General features: G+C 42.9%; 1 protein-coding gene across 5 annotated transcripts in view; it reads left to right on the forward strand.

The window, feature by feature from the left end:
* POU6F2 (POU class 6 homeobox 2) overlaps positions 1-27,717 on the forward strand; it is a 57,970-nt gene that overhangs the window by 3,319 nt on the left and 26,934 nt on the right. For 4 of the 5 annotated variants that reach the window (XM_078860265.1, XM_078860269.1, XM_078860266.1 and 1 more), the window contains 5 exons: positions 12,971-13,024; positions 14,226-14,294; positions 16,741-17,278; positions 24,311-24,408; positions 25,175-25,379. In XM_078860265.1, coding sequence (XP_078716391.1) covers positions 13,022-13,024; positions 14,226-14,294; positions 16,741-17,278; positions 24,311-24,408; positions 25,175-25,379 — 913 coding nt within the window. In that variant the 5' untranslated portion in view covers positions 12,971-13,021. Of the gene's footprint in view, positions 1-10,672; positions 10,735-12,970; positions 13,025-14,225; positions 14,295-16,740; positions 17,279-24,310; positions 24,409-25,174; positions 25,380-27,717 lie in introns of those variants that run through there. The other variant, XM_078860268.1, reaches the window with a different exon arrangement.

Raw genomic sequence — 27,717 nt, forward strand, 5'->3', positions numbered from 1 at the left:
CTACTCTTTATAAGTATATATACAATTTCCAATCTTGCTTCCCATGCAAATCATGTCATGGAGGTAATTAAATATGCTACTTGTTTTCCAAACCAATTTAAGAAATGTTTTACTGACGCGTTATCCACTCTGTTACTACAGATTGTGTTTATCACAACACGTGGTTCTGTATCAATTTTCAGTTCGAGCTAATAGCAATGTTTTGGTCTGGTTATGAAATTTACACAACTCTTGGATTTAATTCACAAGCGCAATATTTGCGTATCATAATAACGCTATTAATTAATATATAACAAAATGGGCATGTCCAATGTTTAATTTTTTTTGCTAATATTTACAACCCTTTGTCAATCCACTGCAGGATGAAGGCCTCTCCACATTGTGCTGGTCATTGGGGTTATTTTGATCACTTCACCGTGCCGGTCACTGCGGGTTGATGAAAAATTAGTGATTACTATTAATATACTTTTGAGAGTCGAGAAGCAGTAAGGTGCTTATTGAATTGACGACAAATCCAAGTTAACGGAGGTTGTCTCACCGCATTTAAGAGTGCTTCACATCCAGCAGGCGAGCCACACTTACCTGTTCAGTTCCCGCATAGGTGCACGGATCAGTTCCACCGAGGCGCTAAAACCGTGGCGGCTCTCTAGAGGTGCGCGCGTGTGTGTATGTATGTGTGTCACACCAGGAGCTAACCGCACTTCTTGGCCGATGGGCACGACGATTGCAGCCATAGGCGCCAACCGTTGATCACACCACCACCAATGGGGCCACACAAACAACATGATCGCCATTTTGTTCCTGCAAGTAACAACAACAACAAGAAAATTATAATCGGAGGCAGCGTTGGCGATGGTTAGATGTGGTTATGTATGAACCCACCTTTTGCCCGAACGTTACTCGTTTTTTTCGTTGTTCTAGGTGAGAGGAAAATGCCATTCCAATATTCAATATCCACTGCTGCCCATCTTTAAATATATGTGTTACGCAATGTTGCAATGCCTAAAAAAATACACGACCGTATTTGCATTACAAAACATAGTTAGTGTTTTAAGTAATTTCATATGTGGAACTAATTATTTTATTGTGACTTAAACAAAATATTTAGGTTAAATATTCCATTTACTCATTACAGCAATCCACATAATTACAGTTTTTTTCAGGAAAAGCATATGGTATATAAAAAACACATTTGCAAAACAGTTGATATTAAAAATGATGGTGTTAGGTACATTGCTTTTATTTCAGCAGGAATCTCTTGGACACTCGAAGGCATTCGGTGTTAAGGTGCAAGGCTCTGCTTTTACAGGAATACTACAGGAACCTCGTTCAAAATAACAATGCAGGTTCATTCGGGTTTAATAAACACAACTAATGATGACCCTAAGCATAACTAAAGGTCGTTTGCCATGATTTGAAATTCCGTAACCTCTTTATACACATTAATTGTATTACCGAACCACTTGAATGTGTGAACAGTATTAACTGATGCATATATACACACACTTTGAAATGTTTTATTTGTTAATTAAGTGTTAGCAAATAAGACCACATATGTTGCACTATATTTTGATTTCGTGTAACTTATAGCATTATTCAATACCTCAATTGGCTCATGTGTACTGACTTGTCACAGAGGTTATGAAAATATATGTATCATAAGCTCTGTTAATAGGGAATACTGTTAAGTTTTGATCTTTAAGTAAATCTGTGTTTAAGAGTCGTACAATTGGTTTTATTTGTTTTAAGAAATGCAGTGCAAAACAAATGCCAAGTATCATGTAGTTTGTAATTCCGGTGAATGTGTGTCTCATGTTGTGTTAGCAAAGTAATTAGTTTGGAAAAGTGTGTCCAGTAGATTGTCCTTGGTCTGGCACGAGAGCCCGTGTTGTATTTCCTATTAGATGATTCATAATTTATACTCCCACGTACCCTTTAGCGTCATCAGATCACGGACTGAAACTGCCGAAAGATGACATTCTATTCCGAAACGGAACAAACATAATCACAATATAATGAATAATTTCTTCAAAAGTCAGTTCAGCATTTTATAAATCATTCTATAATCAAGAAAGTTATACTATTTCATCATTATAATACAACATTTTACATGCATTTGCTACGATGACCTATTTTTTTTTACTAAGTCATATAATGGACACAGTAATATAGTGGATACAATACATGACTGATCTGTAATATGTAACAGATAATATAGCAACAGTCCATTTATTGTTCATATAGTGGCAAGCAGATGGCCACTCACGTGCTATAAATAATATAATTACCTTGATCAGAGTCAATATACATTTTCCAGAACAAACCAAGAAAATACTTCTACAGTGCTTTCTGTTCAAATTGCTTATTTTACGCTTTTGAAAATGGCCATCGTAATATCTAAAAGGTAAAGTTAGCCCGTGAAGGAGTGTGGTGGCTGCGTAATAGATTAACTTCTCGAAAGGTCAGCAAATGTGAAGAAATGGCTTTGGCCCTTCTTCTTTGCTCTGATTTTGTCTTGGGGTTTGCTGTTGATTAATACGATCAGTGCAGGTAGGGGGTCACAGTTACAAGCAAGGAAACAAATCAAAGGAGGCATGGCTGTCAGATGGGATCATAGCAAGCTCTCATCAGCCGGGTTCGTTCCACTCAATTTTGTCGTGGGTCTGTGCTGGTGCCATCTCTGTGACGATTTAAATAATTCGACAATGCCCATTGCGCACTCGGGTTATAGTACATTCGATATTGTTGCCCAGAAAGGTCTCAGGCGAGCGTGTTCTTGTTTCGCATTTGTTTTGCAAAAACTCATTCTGATCTTTGCCGGTATAAATACTTTTAGAGATTGGTGGTGATCTATTTGTGAGCTCGTTCAATGTTTGTCTGGTGCCATCATGCTTTGATATCAGTTTTTATTTCTGAAACTTTACTCTTCTTTCAGAGCATGCTCTGAAAGAAGTTTCCACTAAGTCGAAGTCAGGTGTATTTAGAACGATTCTTTTGTAATTTCATAACAAAGAATCATTTATCCACATAATTTTAAGTTTACCTGCATGGAAAGACGGTTTTTTCTTACTTCAGAATGAATTACCCAAACACTCATACACTCTCAAATATATATTTGTACAGCCATTTGTCAATCCACTGCTGGATGACGGCCTCCCCACATTATGTCAGTTTTCGGGGTGTTTGACCACAATTCATCTGCCTTGGCTATTGTGGCTTGAAGGGTATCATTGGGAGGCCACAACTGGTTCACATATTCGCCACCAAAGTTAGCCTCTATCTGGAGAAGAATGTGTTGATGTTTGCCATGGTTGTAAATAAAATTCAAGTCAGCGGGTTCATAGTGCAGTGCGTTAACCACTGCACCACTAACCCAAACATATGTACACCAATATCTTACATAAACCTATGGAATATTGTGTATGATAATACATATTTAACCACTGTGTGTGTATGTTGTAGAACTTGATTATGGATGCATATGTATTCCCATTTACTTACGAAACATTACTCTTATTATCGCCCATTCTATCTGTTTTTTTGTAACTATCAGAATACAATTTAAAAAATGTATGCTTCTCTGGTTGATTTAGCTCAGAGTGGGATCTCAAAAGGCATTGCCTTCAATCTAACATTGCTTTAGTAATCTGTGACCTAATACAGTGCTGGCCGAGCCATGCGTGAGGGGTGCAGGGTTTTGGTGCCACATCAGGTCAAAGGTGGGCCAAAGAGGGACTGACGCCTGAGATTTTATATCATCCGTTGCCATGACAATGCTAAGAAGGGGGCCGCTATTGGCTGGCATGGTCATCACTGTACGTCTGATGGATGCTAGGGTGCTGACCATTGCTCGGAACACTATATAAAAGCAATATGATTTACGGAATCAATTATACAGCCGACTGACATTCTTTTTCTCCCTTTTTTCAAGAAATATTTAAAAAGTACATCTCAAACATTGTCGAAGTTGTTGGCTGTCAAGGGCACAAACGCTGACCAAATGTTGTTATCCGAGTGAAAAGCCGTTAACTGTCCATCTATTGTCTGCTACGTATGAATGCTGTGTATGGCCATTTGATGTTACGCTGAACAAGAACGTGTAATTAACATGGAGATGTGATTCAGATATTTAGTAGTGTCTGCGTCATTTAACATAAGATAATGATGTAAAGAAACCTCAAATGTGTGTTTTTGTTTATTATTATTTTTGTTCAAGGTAGTGTCCGTTAGTAATACTTACTTCTTCTTGGTTCTTTCGGTAAAGTCACGTAGAAGGGAAATAATAAAATAATAAAAATAAAGCATTATAGTAATATAAACATTTATTATTTTATTCTATTATTTCATTATATTATATTTTTATTATATTATTTTGTTATGTTTTATTTTTATTATTTTATTATTTCCCTTCTACGTGACTTTACCGAAAGAACCAAGAAGATGAATCCCTGCAGTCACGAAATCTTTAAATCGAAATATAATACTTACTTATTTAACATCCAGGTGGTCAAGCCAAACATTGTAGTTGTTGTTACACTGCATGTACGTCAGCTATATGAAAGAACATTTACCTATGTATTAAGTGTCCCTTCTTGTAATGACCTTACATGAAAGACGTGAAATTTTGTTTAGATACAGAGTAATTACTACTGTGTATGTCATATCCTTTGTTGGAGAACTGACAAATATCTGACAGCATTTACAATGGCTTTGCAGTTGAAAAAAAGTAGATGGGACCATGGACAGCACTTGTGAAGCTGGATTATCCACACTGGCATATTTCCACCTCTCCTATAAAATCAGTTAACACTACATAAATATAGGTGAATAAAGGTACAGTGGAGATTCAGTAAAAGGTGTTGAACGGGAAGCTTTATAGATCACATATAGTATCTACAAGATATTAGTACGCGATTGTGTTATATCACGTCTGTCATTCTCGTGTCTGATAATGTTAAATTTAATGGCCCATAATCGCCTACAATTTCACTCGATTCACCCTCTGTCCATCCCAATCACCGGATGCATGCTGTCTTTATATTTTGTCACGATTAACTGCTCACATTAAACATTGCATACTGCAGTTTTGAAGAGTAGGTTATCGTGAGCGAATGTCAAGGTCAAACATTCTTGTGAACGTCTTGCAAAAATTCAACACCGACTGATGCAGAGTAATACGGTACTTCAATGTGATATTTATATGTTAATGTACCAATATGCTGAATTTGTCAATGGCTCATATTGTTGGTGCAGCTGTGGCACAAGTTAATTGCACAAAATAAAAACGATGAGCAGGACTCCACCAGCTGTTCCCACATGAACAGACTCAATTGACGAGCTACATTTAAGAAAACATAAGGCATTTCTTTTAAACATTAAGAGACATCGGTGAGAAACATCGTCACGCTCATCAAACGTTTCTTGCCCTTTATCTGCAGCTTTTTTATGGTATTCACAAAGGTGTGCAAAAGGCTGGCAGTAGCATGTGTATTTTACACACAAGAGCCCAAATTCAACAGAAGAATGTATCTAGCACCACTTATTGTTCAAAAAGCAACAACAAAAGTGTTTACAGACACAAGCACAATAGATCCCTGTAGTTTAGCAAGGGCAGCTATTATGTGCATTTGTCGGGTCTTTAAGTGCTGTATAAATAAGGTCCTAATGGCATGGGACATTGTTGGGAGTGAAATTGTTATTGACTTTCAAGGACGCATTTCACGACAGCTTAAACTATTTCTATCGATTAACATTTTCATAGATTATCACATGCCACACTGCATGTGGTCCATGGGCCGTTTGATCCGCTCGGGCCCCGTGGGCAAGTTCTGCCGGCTGTTGTGTGACATGTGGGCTGCTCCCTCCTGGCGAGTATTTTTTTCTTCTCTTTATTCCCCTGCCCCCCCCACCCCGCCGCTATCCTCACCCCACCACGACCATCGTCAACCAGACCAGCATTAAAGTAGGGTGTCGTCGTGGATTTAACAACCGCGTTTCTGCCACAGTCTATTCTGTGGGAATTCTGGAGTTGATGTGCTGATACAAGAATATTGTGGCTTCTCCGCTCGTATTAATAGAGTTGAATGTATTTTCTTTAATCCTCACTGGCTAACCTTAGAGATTACCATCGCCTTCATCGTCTGCCTCGAGGCCCAATACTGAGTAACCTTCCGATATGGGCAGCTAAATTGGGTGGCATTTTAATGTAGAGCACCTTTTTGAGTTTTCTATCAGTCTTCATTTTCGTAAAACAAATGTTAAAATAATGCCATTTTTGTGGCATTATGTATGGCCACAAATATATTTAGCATCACATACATGTTACTATTTATATATTGCCACATATATTGCTGCAATACGTAACTCGTAAACTCTTGAAAATTACCTCAGCACATAAGCTGGGTTATTAGTGTTGTGCAGTCCAACCTCACGGAGACGAGGAATACTATAAGGGCTATTGCCCTTTATTAAAACTCTCACACTCGGCATCCTACACTCACACCAGTGTAGGTGCACTCGATCTCGGTCCTTCACTCGGACACTGAATACTATTTGGACCCTACCCTCGGCTATTCCTTTGGCTCTCTCACTCATCTGCCCGGAATGGGGAGCAGCCAATACCGCTCCGCGACGAGGAGAGAGACCCTTACCCTGGCTCCCAACGACGACCACGCCCCGTCACGGGGTCCCCATTGAGAACCCCTTGGGCGGCTCCATACCCCAGCTCGGCCCTGACCATGTTCCCGATAGTGCTTTCCGAAAGCCCCTTATGTAACCCGTGACGTTATGTCATCCTTGGCTCCTCTACATTAGTGTTAGTGTAGTGAGTTCAACTGAGTCGCACTCTTTGGAGGCAACACATTTATTGATACCAACACAAACGGGTAATTGCCCCTTCACCAGATAACAACCTATGGTGGTGGACCACCCGGCTAACTACACTAATTACACTGGGAGTAGCTACAACGGACAGGACCCGAGCTTGGGTCCAGGTCCACGACACGAGACCACCCTTATCCCCCACTTGGGGGCCCCTGTGTAGACTTTACCAGTCACGTGTCCTCCGGGGTCAACCAGAGTGCCACGGCCTATAGTAACCCCATTCCATGGCTGACACTCTCACACCCCATCCAATAGGGGTCGGCACTGCACGGCGAGCGTGGTGCCACTCAGCGCTATCCATCAGCGCTGATCGAGCCCTTCCAGGGCCGGTACTACACCCACATATACGGGGTGTCCGCAATGTCAATACATCGCACGCCGTGCCTCTCTAGGGCCGGCATTACACAGTGGCGTCCGCGATGTCACTACATCAACCCCCCCCCCCCCCCTTCATAGCACTCAGCCGTCCCGCCTGTCAACGAACCAAGTGAATAAGGTGATAAAAAGTGAGTAAAAAGTGACTAAAACGCTATGTATGCCTCAACAATAACAAATACCCAAACACGAGAGAGAAAAAAATGCAGTAACGCGAACGCTCGGAATCCCCTCCTTCACCAACATCTCCCACCCTCACCATGTAACAATATCCACACGCACAATAAAGGCTAGGTTCAGCCAATAACCTATACGGCCTGCCGAGTGTGACAACCAACTGACGGTGTGGGAGTGTGTGTGCATGGGGATTACGAAAACCGAAGAGTTTTTGATCGAGTCCTTCTGGCTGGGCCCCCAGGGGAGGTGGGCTCGCTCTCCCTGGAGGTCCCGAGGGGAATATGCAAACGTCCCGTCGAACCCGGCTCCTCACGAAGAGCAGTTGGCCGGGTTGATGGGTTCTCTTCTCCAGAATTCAGTGGAGACGGCGCAGGCGGCGACTCGGTGGGCGTCAGGCGCGCGGCACCTGAGGACAGGATCACACGACTCCCCTGAGGGCACACACCTCAGCTCGTTGGACACATTTGACACTCGGCCCCTGCAGTGTGGAGATGGAACGAACTCACGCGGAGCGATGAAAGGCTTGAGGCGTGATGGATGTACAAACCAACTCCATCCCAAGCGGATCTGGACACACTGTGGTCAAACGACCCGAATCACATCAACCGGCCCTCTTTAGGGTTTGAACCATTTTGGCGACATACCCACCAGTACCTGTGGACAGTCCAAGCAGGCTCTGTGCCCAGGCGCCCACTCATGTGAAAAAGCATGGAAACCCCTTGCCAATTGGCGCGAATTGGAATTTACCATGGAAGCTTCCCGCGCTTCGGAAAGCTTTTGAAGGGAAAAGCGCACGGAGTCAGAAATTTTAGATATAACCTTGTTGGGCGCATAACTGAACATCAATCGGAGGGTCGTATTCTCTTCCGTAAATTAAAAAAAACGGTGAAGAGCCGGTGGATGCGTGAGGCGCCATCCTATATGCAGATAGGACTCTGGGAATATGCAAATCCCAGTGGAGTTGGGACTCGCTGACCTGATGGCTCAACATGGAGGTCAGAGTCCTGTGCAGCCGCTCAACCATGCCATCCGTCTGCAGGTGGTACGGTGACATGCGTACTTTCTTTGTTCCCAACAAATCACACACCTCGCACAACAATTTAGAAGAAAAATGTATGCCCTGATCGATCAGAAGACGTTCGGGAGCACCCTTGTCCATCGTATAGCCATTGAGTGATCGTCACCGCCGACTGGCTGGGGAGCGGCCAGGCCACAGGCCATCGTGAAAAATACTCAACTCCCACTAGCAAATGCTTATTCCCACGAGGGGTAGTGGAAAATGGACCAAGGATGTCCAGAGCAACAAGTTCATTTATGCGGGAAACCTGAATCGATTGCAACGGTGGACAACAGGGGTTCGCCAGTGGCTTTCGCCGCGCGCACTGCACACACCCCTTCAACAAATTAGCGACATCCTCAGCCACGCCAGGCCAAAAGAAGTCCAACTTAAGTGTGGCCAACGTCTTATGCACACCCAGGTGCAACAGGCGCTCGTGTACTGCCCAAATGACCTTACCCCGAAGGGCATTGGGCACAACAATGTTATAACGGCGCAACCCTCCGTCTTAATGCATGAGCAATCTGCCCTGAAGAATGACAGAGGTGACACCTCGTTGATCCCCACCCCCAACAGTCTCTCTGCCACGGCGTCGCAATTTAAGCAGGTAAACGTCCTTATCCTGGAGGCACCCCCATTCTTCCTAGTCCAACCCAATGACGGCGTAACGCGCCACCGGACCCTCGGCCACCTCAGATGTTACAACCTCGGCCGACGCCGCAAGGGGAGGGGTCGAGTGCTCGTTGGGCGGCTTACAGTGCCCGGAGCCCGAAAAACACGCGCACCCACCACTCGTTGGTAATCGCGACAGGGCATCAGCGTTCGTGTGTCGGGAGCCTTTGAGATAGGTAACATCAAAAGAGTAGTCCTGGAGGACCTCCAACTAGCGTGAAAGTTGGCCAGACGGCTGTTCAACACGCAGCGTGTACTGTAGCGCTGCATGGTCAGAGCGCACCTCAAAGCGTCTACCATACAAATAGAGGCGATACTGTTGCACAAAATCCACAATAGCTAACAGTTCCCGGCGTGTGACACAGTACTTTTGTTCGGCCGGAGACAGCACTCTGCTACCATATGTAAAAACACTCTCGACGCCATTGACAACTTGAGACAGAACAGCTCCAATTCCGGTGTTACTAGCGTCTGTATCAAGGATGAACGGCAAGGAAAAGTTGGGGTAGCCGAGGGGGCGGGCGTTCACCAAGCCATCCCGGAGCGCAACAAATGTGGTCTCCTCCTCCTCCGCCCATTGGAATTTATGACCCTTTGCCATCAAGGCGTGGAGAGGTTTAGCGATGGTAGCGAACCTGGTGACAAAACAGTGGTAATCGGACGCGAATCCTATGAAACTGCGCACCTCCCCCACCGACGTGGGGGTCGGCCAAATTCAAACACACGCGGTTTTGTCTGGGTCAGTCGCAATATCCGATTCACTTACTATTTGGCCAAGATACCGAACCGATTTCTGGAGGTGACATTTCTGTGGTTTAAATTTCAGGTTGGCCGCACGCATTTTTAGAAAGACAGCGCGTAGCCGTTCCAGGTGTTTGTCAAATGTACGGCTAAAAACGATAACAGCATCGAGATATATCAAGCACGAGTCCCACTGGAGACCAGTCAGAACCAGTTCCATTAATCGTTGGAACGTAGCCGGCACGGAATGAAGGCAAATCGGAAGCCGATTGAATTCGAACAAGCCTTGTGGTGTACGAAAGGCTGTTTTGGGCTTAAAGACTTCGTCTAGCGGCAACTGCCAAAACCCGGATAGGAGATCAAGAGTGGAAAATAACCATGCTCCTGCTAGAGCATCGAGTGAGTCGTCCATTCGAGGTAGAGGGTACGTATCAGCAACAGATATCTTATTAAGCGTGCGGAAGTCCACAAAAGCGCAAGCTACCATCCTGCTTTTTAACGAGTACAATTGGGTCTCCCCACAAGCTGGTGGACGGTGAAATAATATCCGGGAAATGGCGGCGGGAACATCGTCCCTACGCGGCTCCGTTGCTCCCTTTTCCATCGCTGGCTTCGCGGGGTGGAGCTCCGCGAGGATGGATGCCGTGGCTTGGAGGAGCTCTGCGAGGCGGGCGTGTGCTATCTGGAGCTCCCTCCCCGCCGGCAGTGAGCTGTCTCGTGCCTGGTCGGTGCTCTGCTCCGCTGACAGCGTTTCGCCTCCATCCTCCAGGGTCGCCATCCCCAGGGTTGTTTGAGGGATGAGATCTTCCTCTTCGTCGTCCGATGTCCTGGTACGTAGTCTGCGTCGCGTAGACATAGTCTAAATGGCTAGCTAAGTAAATTAGCGTTTGGCCATTTCTGACACCAGTTGTAGTGAGTTCAACTAAGTCGCAGATGCACTCTTTGGAGGCAACACATTTATTCATACCAACACAAAGGGGTAACAACCTATGGTGATGGACCACTCTTCTTGGACGTCGAATGTAGATTCTTCAGGATGACAACAACAACGCTGAACCCCGGTCCCTCTGGGGACCCGGCTTATATCCTCACTGGTCGTGGCTGACTCCGCCCTTGGCAACGACTACCTTCTCGAATCCTCTAGCAGGATCCCCCCCCCCCCGGCACGTGACCACCCTTAGCCCCCACTTGGGGGCCCCTGTGTAGACTTTACCAGTCACGTGTCCTCCGGGGTCAACCAGAGTGCCACGGCCTATAGTAACCCCATTCCATGGCTGACACTCTCTCACCCCATCCTGTAGGGTTCGGCACTGCACGCCGAGCGTGGTGCCACTCAGCGCTATCCATCAGCGCTCACCGAGCCCCTCCAGGGCCGGAACTACACCCACATATACTGGGGGTCCGGGATGTCAATACATCGCACGCCGTGCCTCTCTAGGGCCGGCATTACACAGTGACGTCCACGATGTCACTACATTAGAAATGAAAATGATCTTTTTGTGATTTTTTTCTCCACTGACGAAATGTTTGATTCAAATAAACCACGAGATATGATAAAAAGACAACTGCTTAAAATAACTAAATAGGACAACATTTTAACCTCTACGCAGTCATTATATAAAGTATATAACGTATGTTAATCAACAATATTTAAAACTGCCTTTGTTTTAAATAGTGGTAATTAGAATAGTTTTCTATGCTGTACCCAGACAATAAATACATCTATTGGACATAATGCTAAGTGGCTGAAATGTCTATTACTGTCATAACATCGAGCTGAATATTAATTTACGGATTATCGACATCTTTTCAGACTTTATAAGCAGTTAAAACGAATCACTTTTCAATTATATTTCTCGTATTGTAAGTTACCTTCTTTAATCATTCCTCCCAGCAAAGCACGCCTGAAAAGAAATAGCGTACATTCGCAAACTGGTTGACCATCTACAGGCTGAGTGTCTCGTGTATGTGAGCGCCTTTAATTGCACGGGAAGACGCAAGGGTATGGATGCACATGAGAGTCTTGTCACAGCAGCGGTATTGATCCTTCGAGTAACCTTTCAGCTGCCAGCCCCACTTTAGCTCAGGCAAGGTGCATTATCCCTAATATACTTATCCTGTCTCGCCGAATTACAAAATGGCGTGGCAAATAACGTGAGAGGGAGAAGGAGGGCTTTGCAAAAATGAATGCAGAGTAGCAGGGGCGAGTGCATAACTTATTCAAGCAGGAGAAGAACACATTGATTTTCTTCATACAGACGAAGTGACATTGTCAGGAGACTACAAAATCCGGCAACAAGACGGCCTTCATCGACTGAGCTAGGAGGGTTGGAAAGTTTTGGGGTCTTTGTGTGCATCATTTTCTCTCTCTTCTGCGTCGTCCATAAATTGAATTAACCAGCAACTCCCGTTATTCGGTTGCTTTACATGAGCGCGTCTGTGATGAGATCTCTGCTCTTTTCGGCTCAGTGGCGAGGGAGATGTTTAAAGGGGCAGAATGAGCTGCCGTTTGAGTTATTGGGTTCTGCTCTAGACAAATAGAATGAGATAGCACCATTAGGGAAGTAAGCGTTGCAGGCATCGAAAGCACTGGCATTTTTTCTGTAAATACATATATATAACAATTCATCACAATTTATCAATATATTATATTTTATATACAGTAAATTTTCAGTACATGTGATAAATAACCATGAATATTACTACCATGTAGGTATATGTGGTTCTGCTGGATGGCTCTCCGCTGTGTTTTCGGGTTGCTCCACGCGAAGCTACCAGCACGGTCCACGTATTGGTAGCTTCCAATCCATTTCCTGATGAAGCTCCCAGCACATGGAGGGGAACATCGGACTTCGTGCTAAATATATCTCAGTGAATACAACCCATAAAAATATCTGAAAGCCACCTTAAATCTTTGTTTTTAATATTTTTAAATGCATACGTTGTGAGCGCATGATAATGCAGCATGACAATTTGTTGGTTTCAATGTGAATTTCTAGAATGATGAGGTACATTGATGCCTTCATTGACGTATTTTTTGTTTGTTTTTCTTTGTTTAATCTTCAGTTTGTCGATTTGGGAGGTAGTTGATGAGGACACGGCTGACTGGTAATACCCATGGTAGGTACTACACAAACATCACGATGCACATTACTTATTCTTGGTCAAGTGTGGGGACTAAACTGCATGCCAATTAGTGGTTATCCACTGCAGTCTACATATGCCAAGTGATACCGTCTTGCGAATTCAAGATTTCACCAAATACCAGATGATCTAGAATTAAGGATATATAGCTACCATGTGCTATGCTGTAGAAATAAAGTAACTAATTGTGGTAATTTTACTGATTTAAATTGGTAATGTTGAGTTTTTATTTATTATAAGATATTGAAATAAAATTTCAGTTGCATTTGCATGACATTTTCTCAACGTACTTTGGTTAAACTGCATTTTTATATGTCTAGGAGCAAAATGTCAGTAAAACTAAATTGGATAAGTTTAAAATACTGACTAAAATACACTTCAAAATTACGTACCATTTCCGGAAAGGATTAATTGTTAACATTGACAATCCCACAGGGAAAACTACTATTCTCTCAAATTTTTCTGATCGCATGAGTTGTGTAATAAAAAAAAATGCCACGGAGGCATATAGCTAGACGGTTGTTGTACACGGAGACCACGTGGCAATGCATCCGTGCATGTTCCGTCTCCAAGCAGGTATTGCTCAACTTCAATCTTCCTCTGGCCACACTCCCAACTTTTCGTTGTTCGTAATTTTTCTACTCGTATGCAAGTGAAGCAACACTGCGGGGGGGGGGGGGCAAGGTGGGGGGAGGAAGGGATGAGCGAGGTTGGGCTTCCAGGGTGACTCGCGAGGGCCGGAGTTGAGGATCCACGTCGGTGTTACAAAAGAGGCAATGTTCCACACGTCCAAATAAATCAAAAGCTCAACACCTTCATCAGTAGCATTGCCTTAAAATTAAAACAAAAAACTATGTAATAGGTGACGTTTCGGGTAATGGTCCTTTGTCATAAGCACGTAAAATAGCACATAATTTATGTGCTATGAAGGAGGGGCATTGCCAGAGGTTTTGCCTGTTATATATTTTCCTTATAATGCCACGGTGTTATTGACGAATGTTTTGAGTTTTTTTGTAAACTCTACATGAGCGCCACTGCCAATGTAGCATCGCCAAATGTGTCTCGCGATAGGTGTGTTTGGTCTGCTGGTGAAAGGATACCGACAGACTGAGAAACACAGATGTAGAGCGTGCGCGTGACTGCAGACGATGTGATTGCGTGACACGGCGGAATGCAGGCTTACACATCCCTGGGAGATGGGGGTGCTGGCATTCCAGGAGGACGGTGGACCTGGGATCAAAGGCTGGTAGGTAGCTCAGAGTGGCACTGCACGCTTCGATCTTCTCACACGCAAAAAGGGTTTCCAAGGGAGCATCATATTATCACGAATCACAGTTGAAAATAGTACCTATTGATAGAAAACCATCACTTCTAAAGTGTTTACTGCCAGGGCTTAGGTGACATAAAAATGACTTTCAGTGCTACCAAAAAATGAATTTCCTTTTTTCTGTCTCTGTTCACATTACTTCTATCACCCGCACCATCAGCATATCCTTTTGTGTTCTCGTTCCTACATAGTAAGTTAAAAATGCATAAACATAAATGCTCATTAAAATTCACATCCCCTTTATTCATCAACTGCTGAATGAAGGCGTCACTCTGCCTTTGACATTAGGCCACGCTGGTGTGCGCGGATTAGTTGTTAGAGATGTGGCCAAGCGATGGTTCGGTTCTTACTCACCACTGATGTTTGCTGTTCTTGGGAATCAAAGTCAGGTCGCTTGGTTCACGCGTGGTGTGTTAACCGCTTCTTCCACTGATTCCCCCCCCCCCTTATGTAGCGAGGCAAATATAGATAAATGAATTAGCAAGAAAAAAGGGCATTCAACTCACCTGAGAGAAATGCATGTAGAATCAACCTTAGCCGGTACGCACGTAAAACCATAAACCACAGGCATCGTGGTGTGTTGCGAACATTTGTCCTTGTCAGTGCTATAAGGTGGAGGCTGCCTGCTATGCTATAATCCAGAGCTCCAGGCAACGTGTACCTGTTTATTTTTTTTCTATTTTTGTTGCGTTATAAGAATAGACTGTAAATGTACTCGTGTGAAGCATTGCTTAGTGACTTTACCTGAAAACTCAACTCTTGTAACCCCCCAAGTCAGATTTTTTTCCTACTGAACATTCAATCATAGCCAAAATAATAATAATAATACATTCTTTGAAATTGTTCCATTTCGCATGGGTTGCAGACTGATGCACAAGATCAATGTTTTTATTTTAACAATGTATTATTTTAACTCGAAATGTAACATTCATCATTAGCTATTGTCCCATCCACAACCGGACGAAGGACTCCCCATGTTTGTATGTCAAACTTTTTTTACACCGTACATAGCCAAACGTGATAATCGGATGTGCGGGGGGAAGGACAACAAACTAAATACAAAAAGCAGTTCTAAAGAAGTTATGTTCATTCTAGATTTAAAAGTGCATAGCTCCAGTGGCTTCTAATATCAGAAGGAAGATGTTACCATGCCGTTGCCATACCTTACAGTTCAGTTCTTCTGTTACCATCCATTGGACTCTTGAACATTAACTAATCTTATCACTCCATTTCCACGATGGTAATCTTCTTGGAAACGGTCTCTCATTTTCGCAGCCATTCTGTCACCAGTCTCATCCATTAATCATCAAGTGTCCTGAGCAAGCCTTTTTACTTTTATTAATGTAAAGTGTACAATCAGTGCGTACTGCTAGCTGTGATGTATAGGTCAAACACATGGGGATACTTCCAAAGAAAATAGAACAAAAGATGAAAAGGGCACAAATAAGTGTGGATAAGTACACAGTTGGAATTACACCGAGAGACAGAAAAAGGAACACAATCAGGGAACAAACATAAATTATATACGACATTGACAATAAAGAATGTAACATTTTTAATTTACGTAAGATTTTACTTCATAATACATTTCTATCACAGCTGTGTGTACCACAGTGAATGTTAATTCACAACACCAATGATAAACATTGTTTAAACACCCACACATATATTATCTTCTGTTTTTGTAATACGTTTAATTAAAAAAAATATGCCTTTCATTGCAAATCAAAATGGGTTTAATAAGCTTAAGAACTTATCATTTTTGAAGATTGCATTTATTGAGCAGTTGGTTTTATTTTCTCATACTCAGAAAAATATATATCTGCAATGTACACAGCTTAGCGTCAGAAGTCCCGCTCTACGTGGTATTTGTGAGTTACTAGGAGACACAAAGCAATAAAGTTTGATTGATCTATCAATGCGGGACTTGTTGGTCATTGCCACGAGGAAGCTCACAGAATAAAAAAAGCCATATTCCTCATGCCATTATTGACTCTGTAAGATAAAGCATCTACATTTTTAGAAGATGTTACCCCTGTCAATGTCAATCTTGGCAATTCAGGTTTTTTGTTAAATTACATTTTAAATGTTTAGTTTGGATAAAAATTGAAATACCCGTGCATCGCTCTTGTTAAAAAGTAAAATAATACAACGTATCCTATAATTGTTTTCCATAAACTATATTAATGTTGCGTAAAGGAAATTCGAATATTTCTGGTCACACATCGAATACAATATTTCGCAAATATACACGGACTCACCAACTAATAGACGTTACTGCTGCGTGAATTCTAGTGCACACACTACAACATATGGCCTTGCAAGCTTTACAGGGCGCGTTCATTCCGACGTGTTGTGTCTTCAGGATGCCATGATCTCTGAGCATCATCATCAGCAGCAGCAGCAGCTGAGCAGGAAAGCCTTGCCCTTGGGCTCCTCGCTTCTCTCCTCCGAGCCCGGGGAACGGAGAAGCATCTTCGGCAGTCTCACGGGCGCCGAAATCCAGAGCTCCCTGCTCGCAGCTGCCGAGAGGAGAGCCGTCTTCGGCATGCAAGGCGAGGCCCCGGCTGCCCTGGCCATGGAAGCCGAGAGACGAGCGCTGCTTGCGGGCTGTCTCATGGAGGCACGAGACCCGCTGTTCAGTGGCGGTGGCATTAGCGGGGAGGGCCGGGCGGAAGCAGAACGTCGTCTCGAGCAGGAATTGAGGATCCTGGCGGCCGGTGGAGACAGAAGCTGCGCGGCTCGGGGTCACTCGGGCTCCGCCGAGGGTCACGATGCCACGGCTCTGCAGGCCGGCGAGAGGCACGAACCGGAGCAGAGTCCAATGCACCTCAAGGAGTCGTCGCTCATGGCAACGAGGTCCGATGACAGCGACCAAGATGGCAGTATGACACCAGACACAGGTAAGCATGGAACAAATTAACGCTCTTGCGGTTTTGTTTTGTGAAATATCACTCGACCTTAAATATTTGCACTTTTTCAACGAACAAATCTTGTTTGTCGGGTTTCTAAAATTGTTGCAAGTGATATTTGGAAAAAAATATCACTTCATACCATATATATTTTATATCTTCCTTTATGCGATTTCATAAGTGTTTAAAAAAATCGTATACTTCTGAATCACTTTTATATTCAAAAAGAAGTGAAAAAAACCATTTTAAAATTATTGATTCTTTCGACCATTTTCGTACAAGTGAAAGGACATGGGAAAATAAAGCGATGCATTTCACTTTAAGTGCTACATTCAAATGAATACCAGCAACCAGGACACGAAATGCATCTAAAATGTATGGCTGATGGCGTTTGCAAAACAGAAAAGAATATCGAGATAAAAAAATTTTCCAACTCATGTTCGTTTTATGAAATAAGCACTTTCAATACCAGAAATAAGCACTCTCAGTGCTTGTGTGGAAACATTCCGAGGCTCCTTCCATACTCTCAGTGATGAACTTTATTGAAGGCCAAATGTTTTGTGAATGGAACGAGGAAATAGCGAGGACCTTGGATGTAAAATAACTGCATGTTGGCAGGACAGTGTGACCAGTGTGGTCGTATGAGGGAGCACAGTGGAACGACCCTGAAGCGAAGTGTTTGTGCTTCCTTTCGCAGGTTTTACTGTATTTGTAATTGCTTGCCCGGCAACAGCACTTTTCATTTTATATACACATTATACGCGCACTTACAGGTGCGCACACATAGGCACGCGTGTGCACATATGGCTATAATGCTAACAAAAAGAATTCCACCCATGGAGGAATTTATGTGTGCTGAAAGAAAAATATGTCACGGCCCAAGTGTGACGCCACTGTTGAAAACGATCCATAACAGCGGAGGGGGCCAGGTGGCCAATGCCAGAGAACTCGGCTCACACCGCTTAGATCCTGAGTTTGAATCTAGGTAGCCACCCAAAATCTTTTTTTAAACTGGGTTCTCATCCTGATCATTTTAAATCTGTTTATGTCACTTATTCCAGCTTTACATGGAACGGTTCGATGCCCGATTCACAAGGATTAAGGAGGCATCACGGTGATACACTACTGATACAAAATATCTAGCTCAACCACCTCAATGTAAAATTATAGTTCTTGGTCCAAATCAACATCAACCATGTGAGAATTAAACATTTTCTTCTGCATGATATGGACACACTTTCCAGGGCCTTATAAGATAAATAAGTAATTCTTAACCATCATCATTTGGGTCTGTTCTCTGAGACTACTGACTGTCATAGTACCAAATGTATATATATTATTGCATACGCAAACATTACTGCGAACAGCGGAAACAATTCCACGCCTATCTGTGTTTCCGTGGCTCCTTGTACCGACATTTATGAATGTCCTGGATTTAGATTTTGGGATGGTGAATGGGAGGCGGCAAAACCAAACGCGCTCCGCGGAGCTCTTTGCTGGTGCGGGAGCGAGAGCTTTCCGACGTGCCACGCTTTATGGAGCGGGAGCTGTCAGGGGGCGTTCGATCGCTATTGATTTTCCAATCGCCCAGCGCTTTACTTCGCTTTGCATACATCTGCGGCGAGTAAGCACTGCGAGTTATGACTCCCCCGAGGGGCCCACGGGAGCGATTTAAAAATGAAAAGTTGTGGCGTGCAGACAATTTGGCAGCATCCCGCCAAACTGCTCCAACTAAACGTGAGGCTAAAAGTGCGGGTTCAAGGCCTTAAATACTACACAATAAAGACATTAAATGGATACGGTTTACATAAGTAGTGAACGTTGTTGATGTTCATTCTGATAATTGTTTTTTTACCCTTCTATCTGGCAACAAAACTGACACCTTTTTTACAAGGAGTCATGTTTGCATAGACCACAATACCTGCAGTCATAATGCAAACAAAAAACATAACTCTGATAATGTGCACTGTCCTTGAAGTTGATTGGTCCACACCCAAGACAGCTTTCCTTAGAGCCTAGTCTCACATGGGTTGGACCAGATGTGCGCATTATCAGAGTTATGTTTTTTGTTTGCATTATGACTGCAGGTATTGTGGTCTATGCAAACATGACTCCTTGTAAAAAAAGGTGTCAGTTTTGTTGCCAGATAGAAGGGTAAAAAACCAATTATCATATTTTTTTACTGGCAAATGAGGTTCCAATGGTGTAGATGTTCATTTTGTCAAACAGTTTTGCCGTGTTTCATAATAATTAGAGTAATACATGTGTTTTTTAAATATATATAATTAATTTGGCCATTCATATAAAAACGTAATGCTGCACAACTTGTTCCTCATATTACCTATGGTGATATTCTCAGTCCGCACTATCAAATATAAAGAAAACTCCTAATATGAAGGAAAAAAACTTTTTTTATTAAATGGGAAAGCCTCGTTGTGGGCGGTGGCTCAGAGGTTAGAGCACTGATCTGGCACTGCTGAGATTCTGGGTTTGAATCTGGGCAGCTGCCTGTGATTAAACTCTGGGTTCTCAAGTTTAGTAGTAAATAAAAATGGTTTCAACCTGGTTACCAACGACTGCCCAAAAGGAGATTACACGGCATATGGTAGAGCTTTACTCTTTGGTTCTTTTGGTAAAGTCACTTAGGTATCAAATAAATCACGATGTTTTCGGGTGCAACACAAGTGTCCGTCATCAGGTGGGAAAGCATGGCCTGCTGCTGATGCAGACTGATGACGGACGCTTGTGTTGTGCCCGAAACGTCGTGATTTATTTTATTTTATACCCACGTGACTTTACCGAAAGAACCAAAGAGTATGGATTCCTGCAGTCGCGAAAGCTTCAAATCATGGTAGAGCTTCTAAAATGTGCCTTTTGAAAACTGATGCAACGGCCAAGGCAAAAGCTTGCGCTATATCAGTCCGAGGGAAACTATTCTAGCTCACATTCTGATAAAGCAAAGGCTCTCTTTAATCTTACCCCGAGGAAACACAACAAACTATAGACTGCTCACAAGCATTGAAACATAGCTTCAGCCTCTGGGAATTCCAGATTGACGCTGTTGTTCTACCAGCCTCACACTTTTGTGTCATATTGTCAGATGTTCAGTTTTGTTCCCAGTAAGGTTTTCTCCAGTCAAACTAGGGGCCCACCAGATATAAAAAAAACACAAGTCTATAACTCTAGGCTGAAGCTCCAACACTGAATAGTTTGTGAATGATAATAAGAACACCTTTGTGAAGCTCCATATGAAGAGTTATAAAATAACCCTGATGCCTTAAATGTAATTCTTTGTAAAACTGCAGTCGTACTGTCATGGGATCTTAAAAGTGTTCTGACATTTATATGCTTGATTTATGTTATGGTTCTATGCTGATTTTCCATTAAAAAAATTCTCCGTAAATAATCGTGAAGAAAGTTTTTCAATAATCTTGGGAACTTGTATTTAATGTTTAATTAGTGTGCATGTATTGACAATAATGAGTGCTTTATAATATAAGTGATATAAAATGTGTTATGTTCACCGGAAAGTACACTGTGGCATTTCATTGTATTTAATGTTAACCATATTTAAAATTTAAATTTCATGGCTTTTGTTAGAAGGCGTCTGTGCCTGAGGAGGAGAGAGTGTTATTTGAGTCATTGTTGAGGGGTTTCCTGGGGTAGCTCCATTTACGTTTGTAAAACAAATACTCACGTAAATTAATTTAGCACAACGTTGAAATCGAAAAGGTATACAGGGTCATGAGTGACTTAATATTCATATATGCCCATTTGGCCAACTTGTGCACTGCAAGAGTCCGTCATTAGGCAGCGCTAACTGAGCTAGTGCAAGACATTTACAAAACTATGAATCGTACAATTCAAGTTTCAAGTTTCATTTATTAGGTATAGCCCTGTGAGCCATTCGGCTCTTGGATCGGGTGCAACCGCAACAAACAAAAAACAAAAACATGAACAAAAAACATCTTAAAGTGAATATGTGACTGAGTGCAAACAAAAAATCCAAGAAAAGACAGCAAAATATTGCAGAAAAAGCACCGTACACCAACACTGTGTTCAACCACAGGGCACACCTTTAGTGGTCATTCCAACAAATCCTGGATTGGCACAGTTAGCAGCCAAATGCTTCTCTTTGCAAGAACATAATTCGTTCCTGAGACCCGTTAGTCAGTCAGATGGTTCGTAAGTCGGAAGACAATTTAATGGAACGTATTATGGATTTACAAAAAAGGGAAGCATTGTTAAACTCATAAATAAGAATAAAGATTGTACATTTGCATGTAACACTGTAAAACTACTGGAGAGTAAATAAAACAATAAATGAAGTAACATATATAGAAAAAAAAATCCGTTTAATTTTCATTTACCTTGAGTCCTAATGGTGGCTTGCTTGTCGAAAGGGGCGCAACGAGTCACTACAATTACACACACACGGGGCACGCGTGCACACACAAATGCAAAGATCCCCCGTGTAACCTTAACAGACTGTTGGGGCAAGTGCTGTTAGCGAGCACCAATGCAGGCCGGCACGGTACATGAGGGGTGGGTGGCCAGCATCACGCCCGGCCGCCTTTGTCTCCCCAGTGGCGATGTTTATACACCACACCAGGTACTCATTTGAGGCTGAGTCTTTAGCTAGGGGCGGCCCAGGACCGATTCAAATAATTGTCACCGGTGGTCGCCGTGAGGTGGAATCAAATTCGGGTCGCCGGGTTCATAGCGCAACGTGATTAACGTTGCACTACCACTTCCCGCACACACACGCACTCACTTTCACACACACTCACTTTCACACACTCACTTTCACACACACTCATTTTCACACACTCACTTTCGCACACACTCATTTTCACACACACTCACTTTCACACACACTCACTTTCACACACTCACTTTCACACACATTCACTTTTACACATATACTCACTTTCACACACGCATTCACTTTCACACACACACATTCACTTTCACACACACTCACTTTCACACACATTCACTTTCACACACACTCACTTTCACACACTCACTTTCACACACATACTCACTTTCACACATATTCACTTTTACACATATACTCACTTTCACACACGCATTCACTTTCACACACACTCACTTTCACACACACTCACTTTCACGTACATACTCACTTTCACACACACACATACTCACTTTCACACACGCACTCACTATCACACACACTCACTTTCACACACACTCACTTTCACACACACACACTCATTTTCACTCACACTCACTTTCACACACACTTTCACACACTCACTTTCACATACACTCTCACACACTCACACTCACATGCAAAAACACTCACTGCCAGCGCGAGGCTGACTCGTTACATCTCGCGGAGGATTGCTCTGCTGAAGAACATTGTCCCGCGGTTCAGTTTGCAGGTGCGAATTTGCCTTTTAAGTCAATTAATTTGTTTTTTATATTTAATGGAAGCTGACTCATAACTGCGGGTGTTCGTAAGGCGGGTGCGCATAAGTCGAGGACTGCCTGTAGAAATATCTTGAGTGTACACCGAACACTATTTTCAGTTCGACTTTTAGGCACTGCAGGCCAAAATGCTAAAACAAATTATCGGTTCCAACCGGAGTTCATTACTATGTGAATAAAGACTCGGATAATTTTCTGCCTGGTTGCACACCTCTGTTATCTGTAACGCGCATGACATATACTGTGATTCCCATTTGCATCGCATTCATGTTACGCTCTTTTTTGTATGTGTACAGCAACGCAAAGAAGTCATGCCACGTTACCTAACCCTGCGATGAAAACTTGGCACTCGCAATGCCTTGTCAAGCAATTCTTGCTTTAAAAGTTTTGCCTGCTAAGCTTTAAACAGTTTTGTTTCGCTATTCCTCCAGTCTTTTTCTTTTATTATTATTATTATTTGGCACCTAAAATTCCTGTCTTACCATTGCATTTTGTTTTGGCATGGTCACTGCATTTGAAACAGCTTTGATTTAGTTTTAACCCTTGGTCAGCGGAGGAGAAAATAAAGTGCACACACTTAAGTTGGCTTGACATGAGTCCTGGAAAACATGAATAATTCGATAGTGGGTCCATTAACAAGCCACCCCATTTCACGGAGCATTAGACTGCTTTTTTGTGGGTGGAGAGAAGAATTGAAAGTTTAGTTTTTTCAGTGTTTAAGTGAACAGGCTGGGAAAGTGTGATAAATTGCACAAGGTACTCCCGTGTCCCATTGCAGGTCACAAAAGTGATTGAAAATTCAACCTGGTTAGTTGTTAGGTACTCCTCAGATGATTTATTGTTTCGGGTTCCTTGCTGCATTTTTGCATTATTGTATTTTGCTCTGGAATGTTTACGAACAAAATTTCAAATGTGTCTTAGGTCATGTTATTAAAAACACATTGAAGTATTCCACGCAATAAAAAATATTGTTTCTTCATTTCATCATGAAGCACGTTATCATCGGTGTACATTTGCATGTACATGATACATGTAATGCCACATCAATGCGTTTTCAAATATGTTTGCGTCTACGCTTTTTGAAAAAAAAACACTGCTCGGAGAGTCGGAGAGGATTTTAGTACAGATTGTTGGCGCTCATAGCATTACACAGTTATAACATATACATGTATACATTACAACAAATGTAAACTATAGTAAAGTTAGCACTGTAATATTAAAAGACAGGCATGTAATAATGCATCAATGTATCACTGACAGTTGATTCCTATGCTCACAACACGTGCGTTGAATTATGCGTGCAAGAATCTATTACAGTGTTCACAATGTATGCACATTGTGTACGAATTATATTCTTCTGTCAAATTTTATTGAAAAGAATTCACCAAATGTGTACAAATGAGAGCAATTAAACTTCAAATGGGATGGTCACTGAATCAAATCGCGACTCACTACATCCATATTAATCACCGATCTTTGCATTAAATTACAGCTTTATAAGTTACAGTGATATTTGTTGTGTCCTTTGGTGAGTTGTCATGTGATCGTGTTCTTTGTACTGAACAGATTGTGGAGCGACCACCAGCCAAGGAGGAGAGACAGAGCAGGAGACGTCATCCTCCTCCAGACAGTATCCTCCTGCAGCCCAGCCAACAGGCCCACAGGTAAGTCAGAACTGCACAGCTGCTCAGCTAACAAAAAAGCAAACTCCCGTACCAATGTTGATGGAAGACATTTTTTCAGTGAGAAACATTCATCCACACCTCCGATTCGCACGGTTGGCTACACACGCTGCGTAAGAAGCTCGACATACATACATACATTTATCTTCCTTTTGATGGTCAGTCAGATGGGTCAGAAACGTTGATAGACCTACACTATACAAAAACCTAACCAATATTACAATTTATTGCTATTTACTCAGTGTAGGCTAACTGACTGGATTTTTTTAATTTTACAGCCCTTTATCAATCCACTTCTGGATGAAGGCCTCCTCATGCCTTTCAGTCATCGGGGTGTATGAACGTATTTCACTACGCTGGTCAGTGTGAATGGGTGAAGAGGTGCCTGGAACCAGTGCAGATATCACTCGCCATTCAGTCAAACTCAAGTCACAGCTTTCAGAGCGCAGTACACTCACCAATGTTGCCACCACTCCACCCCACAGACTGGACGACCTCTGCCTATTATAATGACTCTATAAGTGGTCCCTGCACCTACTCTTTTGCGGCTATCTGGAACGCTCTTCCTTCCGATATTACGAAGCCACTGAAGCTATGCACTTTTAAATTGAGATTGAAACCTCATTTCTTTCGAACTGCTTTTTGTGTTTAGTTTGTTGTCATTTTCCCGCACCTCCAATTAGCACGGTTGGCTACATACGGTGCGAAAGAAGTTCAAAATGCTTAGACACGTGTGTGCCCTCCTCAGCTGGTGTCCCCGCTTCTGCTGCCCTTCGGCATGGCGGGAGTGGGCTCGGCGCTGGGCAGTGCAGCGGGACAGGCGGTTGGCGTGGGGCCTCAGCAAGGCATGGTGCTCACTCTCCCGGCCGCCAGCCTGGCCAACATGCAGGGGCTTGCGGCGGCGGCAGCGGCGGCCAGTGGAATCCTCGCACTGCCCCTGCACAACATGCAAGGTAGTGGCGCACACGGCGCTCTGCGCTGCCGCGTGTGCACGTGCACGTTAAACCCCTTTTGTCTATCCACTACTGGATGAGCACCTCACCCACACCGTGCGGTTTGCTGGTGTTCTTTGATCATGCTTCATAATGCTGGTCAGTGAATGTGGGGAGCATGGATGTGGGAGTGTACTCCAGTACAACAATGCATGTTGGCTGAACTGTTGACAGTGTTGCATTGCAGTAGCCTGCAGCACTGTGTTGTGCTCGGTGGTTGGCCATTCAAGCAAAAAATTCCAGCTCAAACCTGCTGCACTTATGAGATCTGATGAGATCAGGTGCATTTCAGGTGATTTGGAGAGGTATTGTTACAAAACCTTTCCTCTGAGCATTCCCATTGCATTATCTTGCAACCGAGATCTTCCACATAGATTAAGCCGAGCTAAGTTCACATTTTAATGCAGCAGTTTATTTTCATACGTTGATATAAAATTAGATTTCAAACCATGGTAGGTTCATACTAAGAATAACTCTATCCCATGGAAAGGGCAAGCACGATATGTTTTGAAATACAACAACAGTATATTTGAAAAATCAAAAGATATCCACTTGAATTTGAAATCTATATATATATTAAACACGGCTATTGCGCTCAAATCGGGAGCCAATTTTTTAATTTTTGGCATCGTCTGAAATAATCTGAAAACTCCTTTACCTCACGTCTCTCACTCCAGGATAGTGAGGACAGCTCGCAAAACTTACCTATCTGGTCCAAGAAATCCTACACTCACTCGTACGCGACAGGTCTTTTTACGTGTTTTTTTCTGAGTGAAAGTTGCTCAGGCGTTTCAAGTCGGCTAACCCCACCTTGCCCCCCCCCCTCCGCCCGCCATCCCCCACCCCCCAAAAAATATCGGCTCGATTCATCCCTGGCGTGGCAATAGGGATAAATGTACCTGACACTGCATTTCTGGTTCAAGTCGGATTCCCTTGGCACCCGTGGCCATGGAAACCAACGGTTTTGGCCCAACTCTTGGGTCTTTTGGGCCAGTCTTGGGATCTGACGTCATTAAAATATGAGCTCCCCCCGCCCGGCATGCGTCTCCGCATCGTGTGAAATGGAGCGGCGCGTGGAAACACGGGCATTTCGCGAGCAAAATAAGCGCATCTGCTGTCCCAATGTATGTTCGGACGCGCGCAGCGTGGAGACCAGACGTGCACATGCACGAGCTCCCTCTTCTCGCTTCACGGGGTACAGGTCCTGCGGGGGTCACAGGTCAAGGAGATTTTTTACGTAAAAAATTTACGTGACGGGTTCTCCCCCCCCCACCCCTCCACTGAATATGATTGCAAATTGCTTCATACTCAATATGTCATGTAATCAAACATGTGACGAAACATTGACAATGTATTGTGTGACTTTTGGAATCAGTTTGGCCAAATCATTGGCCCCATTATTTTTCTGAAAAACACTTAAATGTATGTGTAAGTAATATACATCAACCAGCAGTTAGATATGTCTAATTATTTTCTTTGTTACTGACCATCATGCAGTTCAAAACTAGTATTCAAAGATCACATTTCAAGATCATATTAATTTCCAAAAAATCCAGATTTTCATAGCCAAGCTAAGAGACTCCTAAGAGCCCAAAGACAAAGCAATACACTTGATAGGGCATGGAAAATGAACAAACAACGAGTAGGTACACATATTTTGGGGAGTCAGTGAGGACAATGTCATGAGACTTAGAAAAAGGACTCCCTCATCATGAGTCATTTTTTTAGTTTCTAGATTACGCAGGTGGCACCGAGTTCCTTCACGGAACACTACAGATGGCGGAGCTCATCTGACACTTTTGGGGGAATACATTTCCATACTATCAATTATGCTTCCGATAAGCTCAGTGTTATTTTAAACACACCCGTAGGCTCCACACATGCCTGGGTAAAGCTTGGCAAAATCCTGGATAAAAGTCAATGAATGTGATTTGTGCCTCTGTGGCTTTTCCATTACCATATGATTATATTTTGCGCACACTTGTGCCAAATGGTTTGAGCATTTATCTATACTTTTTAAGCCACAGCCAGTGACTTAAACAGAAAACCACAGATATGTTTGGACAAAACAACCTTATCGGTAGTATTTCAGTTTATCTGTTAAATGTACATTTCCAAATCGCTGTAATGCACTTGATATATATGGGAAAACATGGTCACTCAAATTGTTTGTATGAGCACATATATTTATTTAAGTAACCAAATAAATTTAAAAAACATGTAACTTCTTGAAATTCTCCCATAAAGACCCTGATTTTACTCTTGAGTGAGACAGACCGTACGAATAGTATGGGATACC

The sequence above is a fragment of the Lampetra fluviatilis genome, chromosome 10 (genome assembly GCF_964198595.1).
Source record: "Lampetra fluviatilis chromosome 10, kcLamFluv1.1, whole genome shotgun sequence".
Taxonomy (NCBI): Eukaryota; Metazoa; Chordata; class Hyperoartia; order Petromyzontiformes; family Petromyzontidae; genus Lampetra; species Lampetra fluviatilis.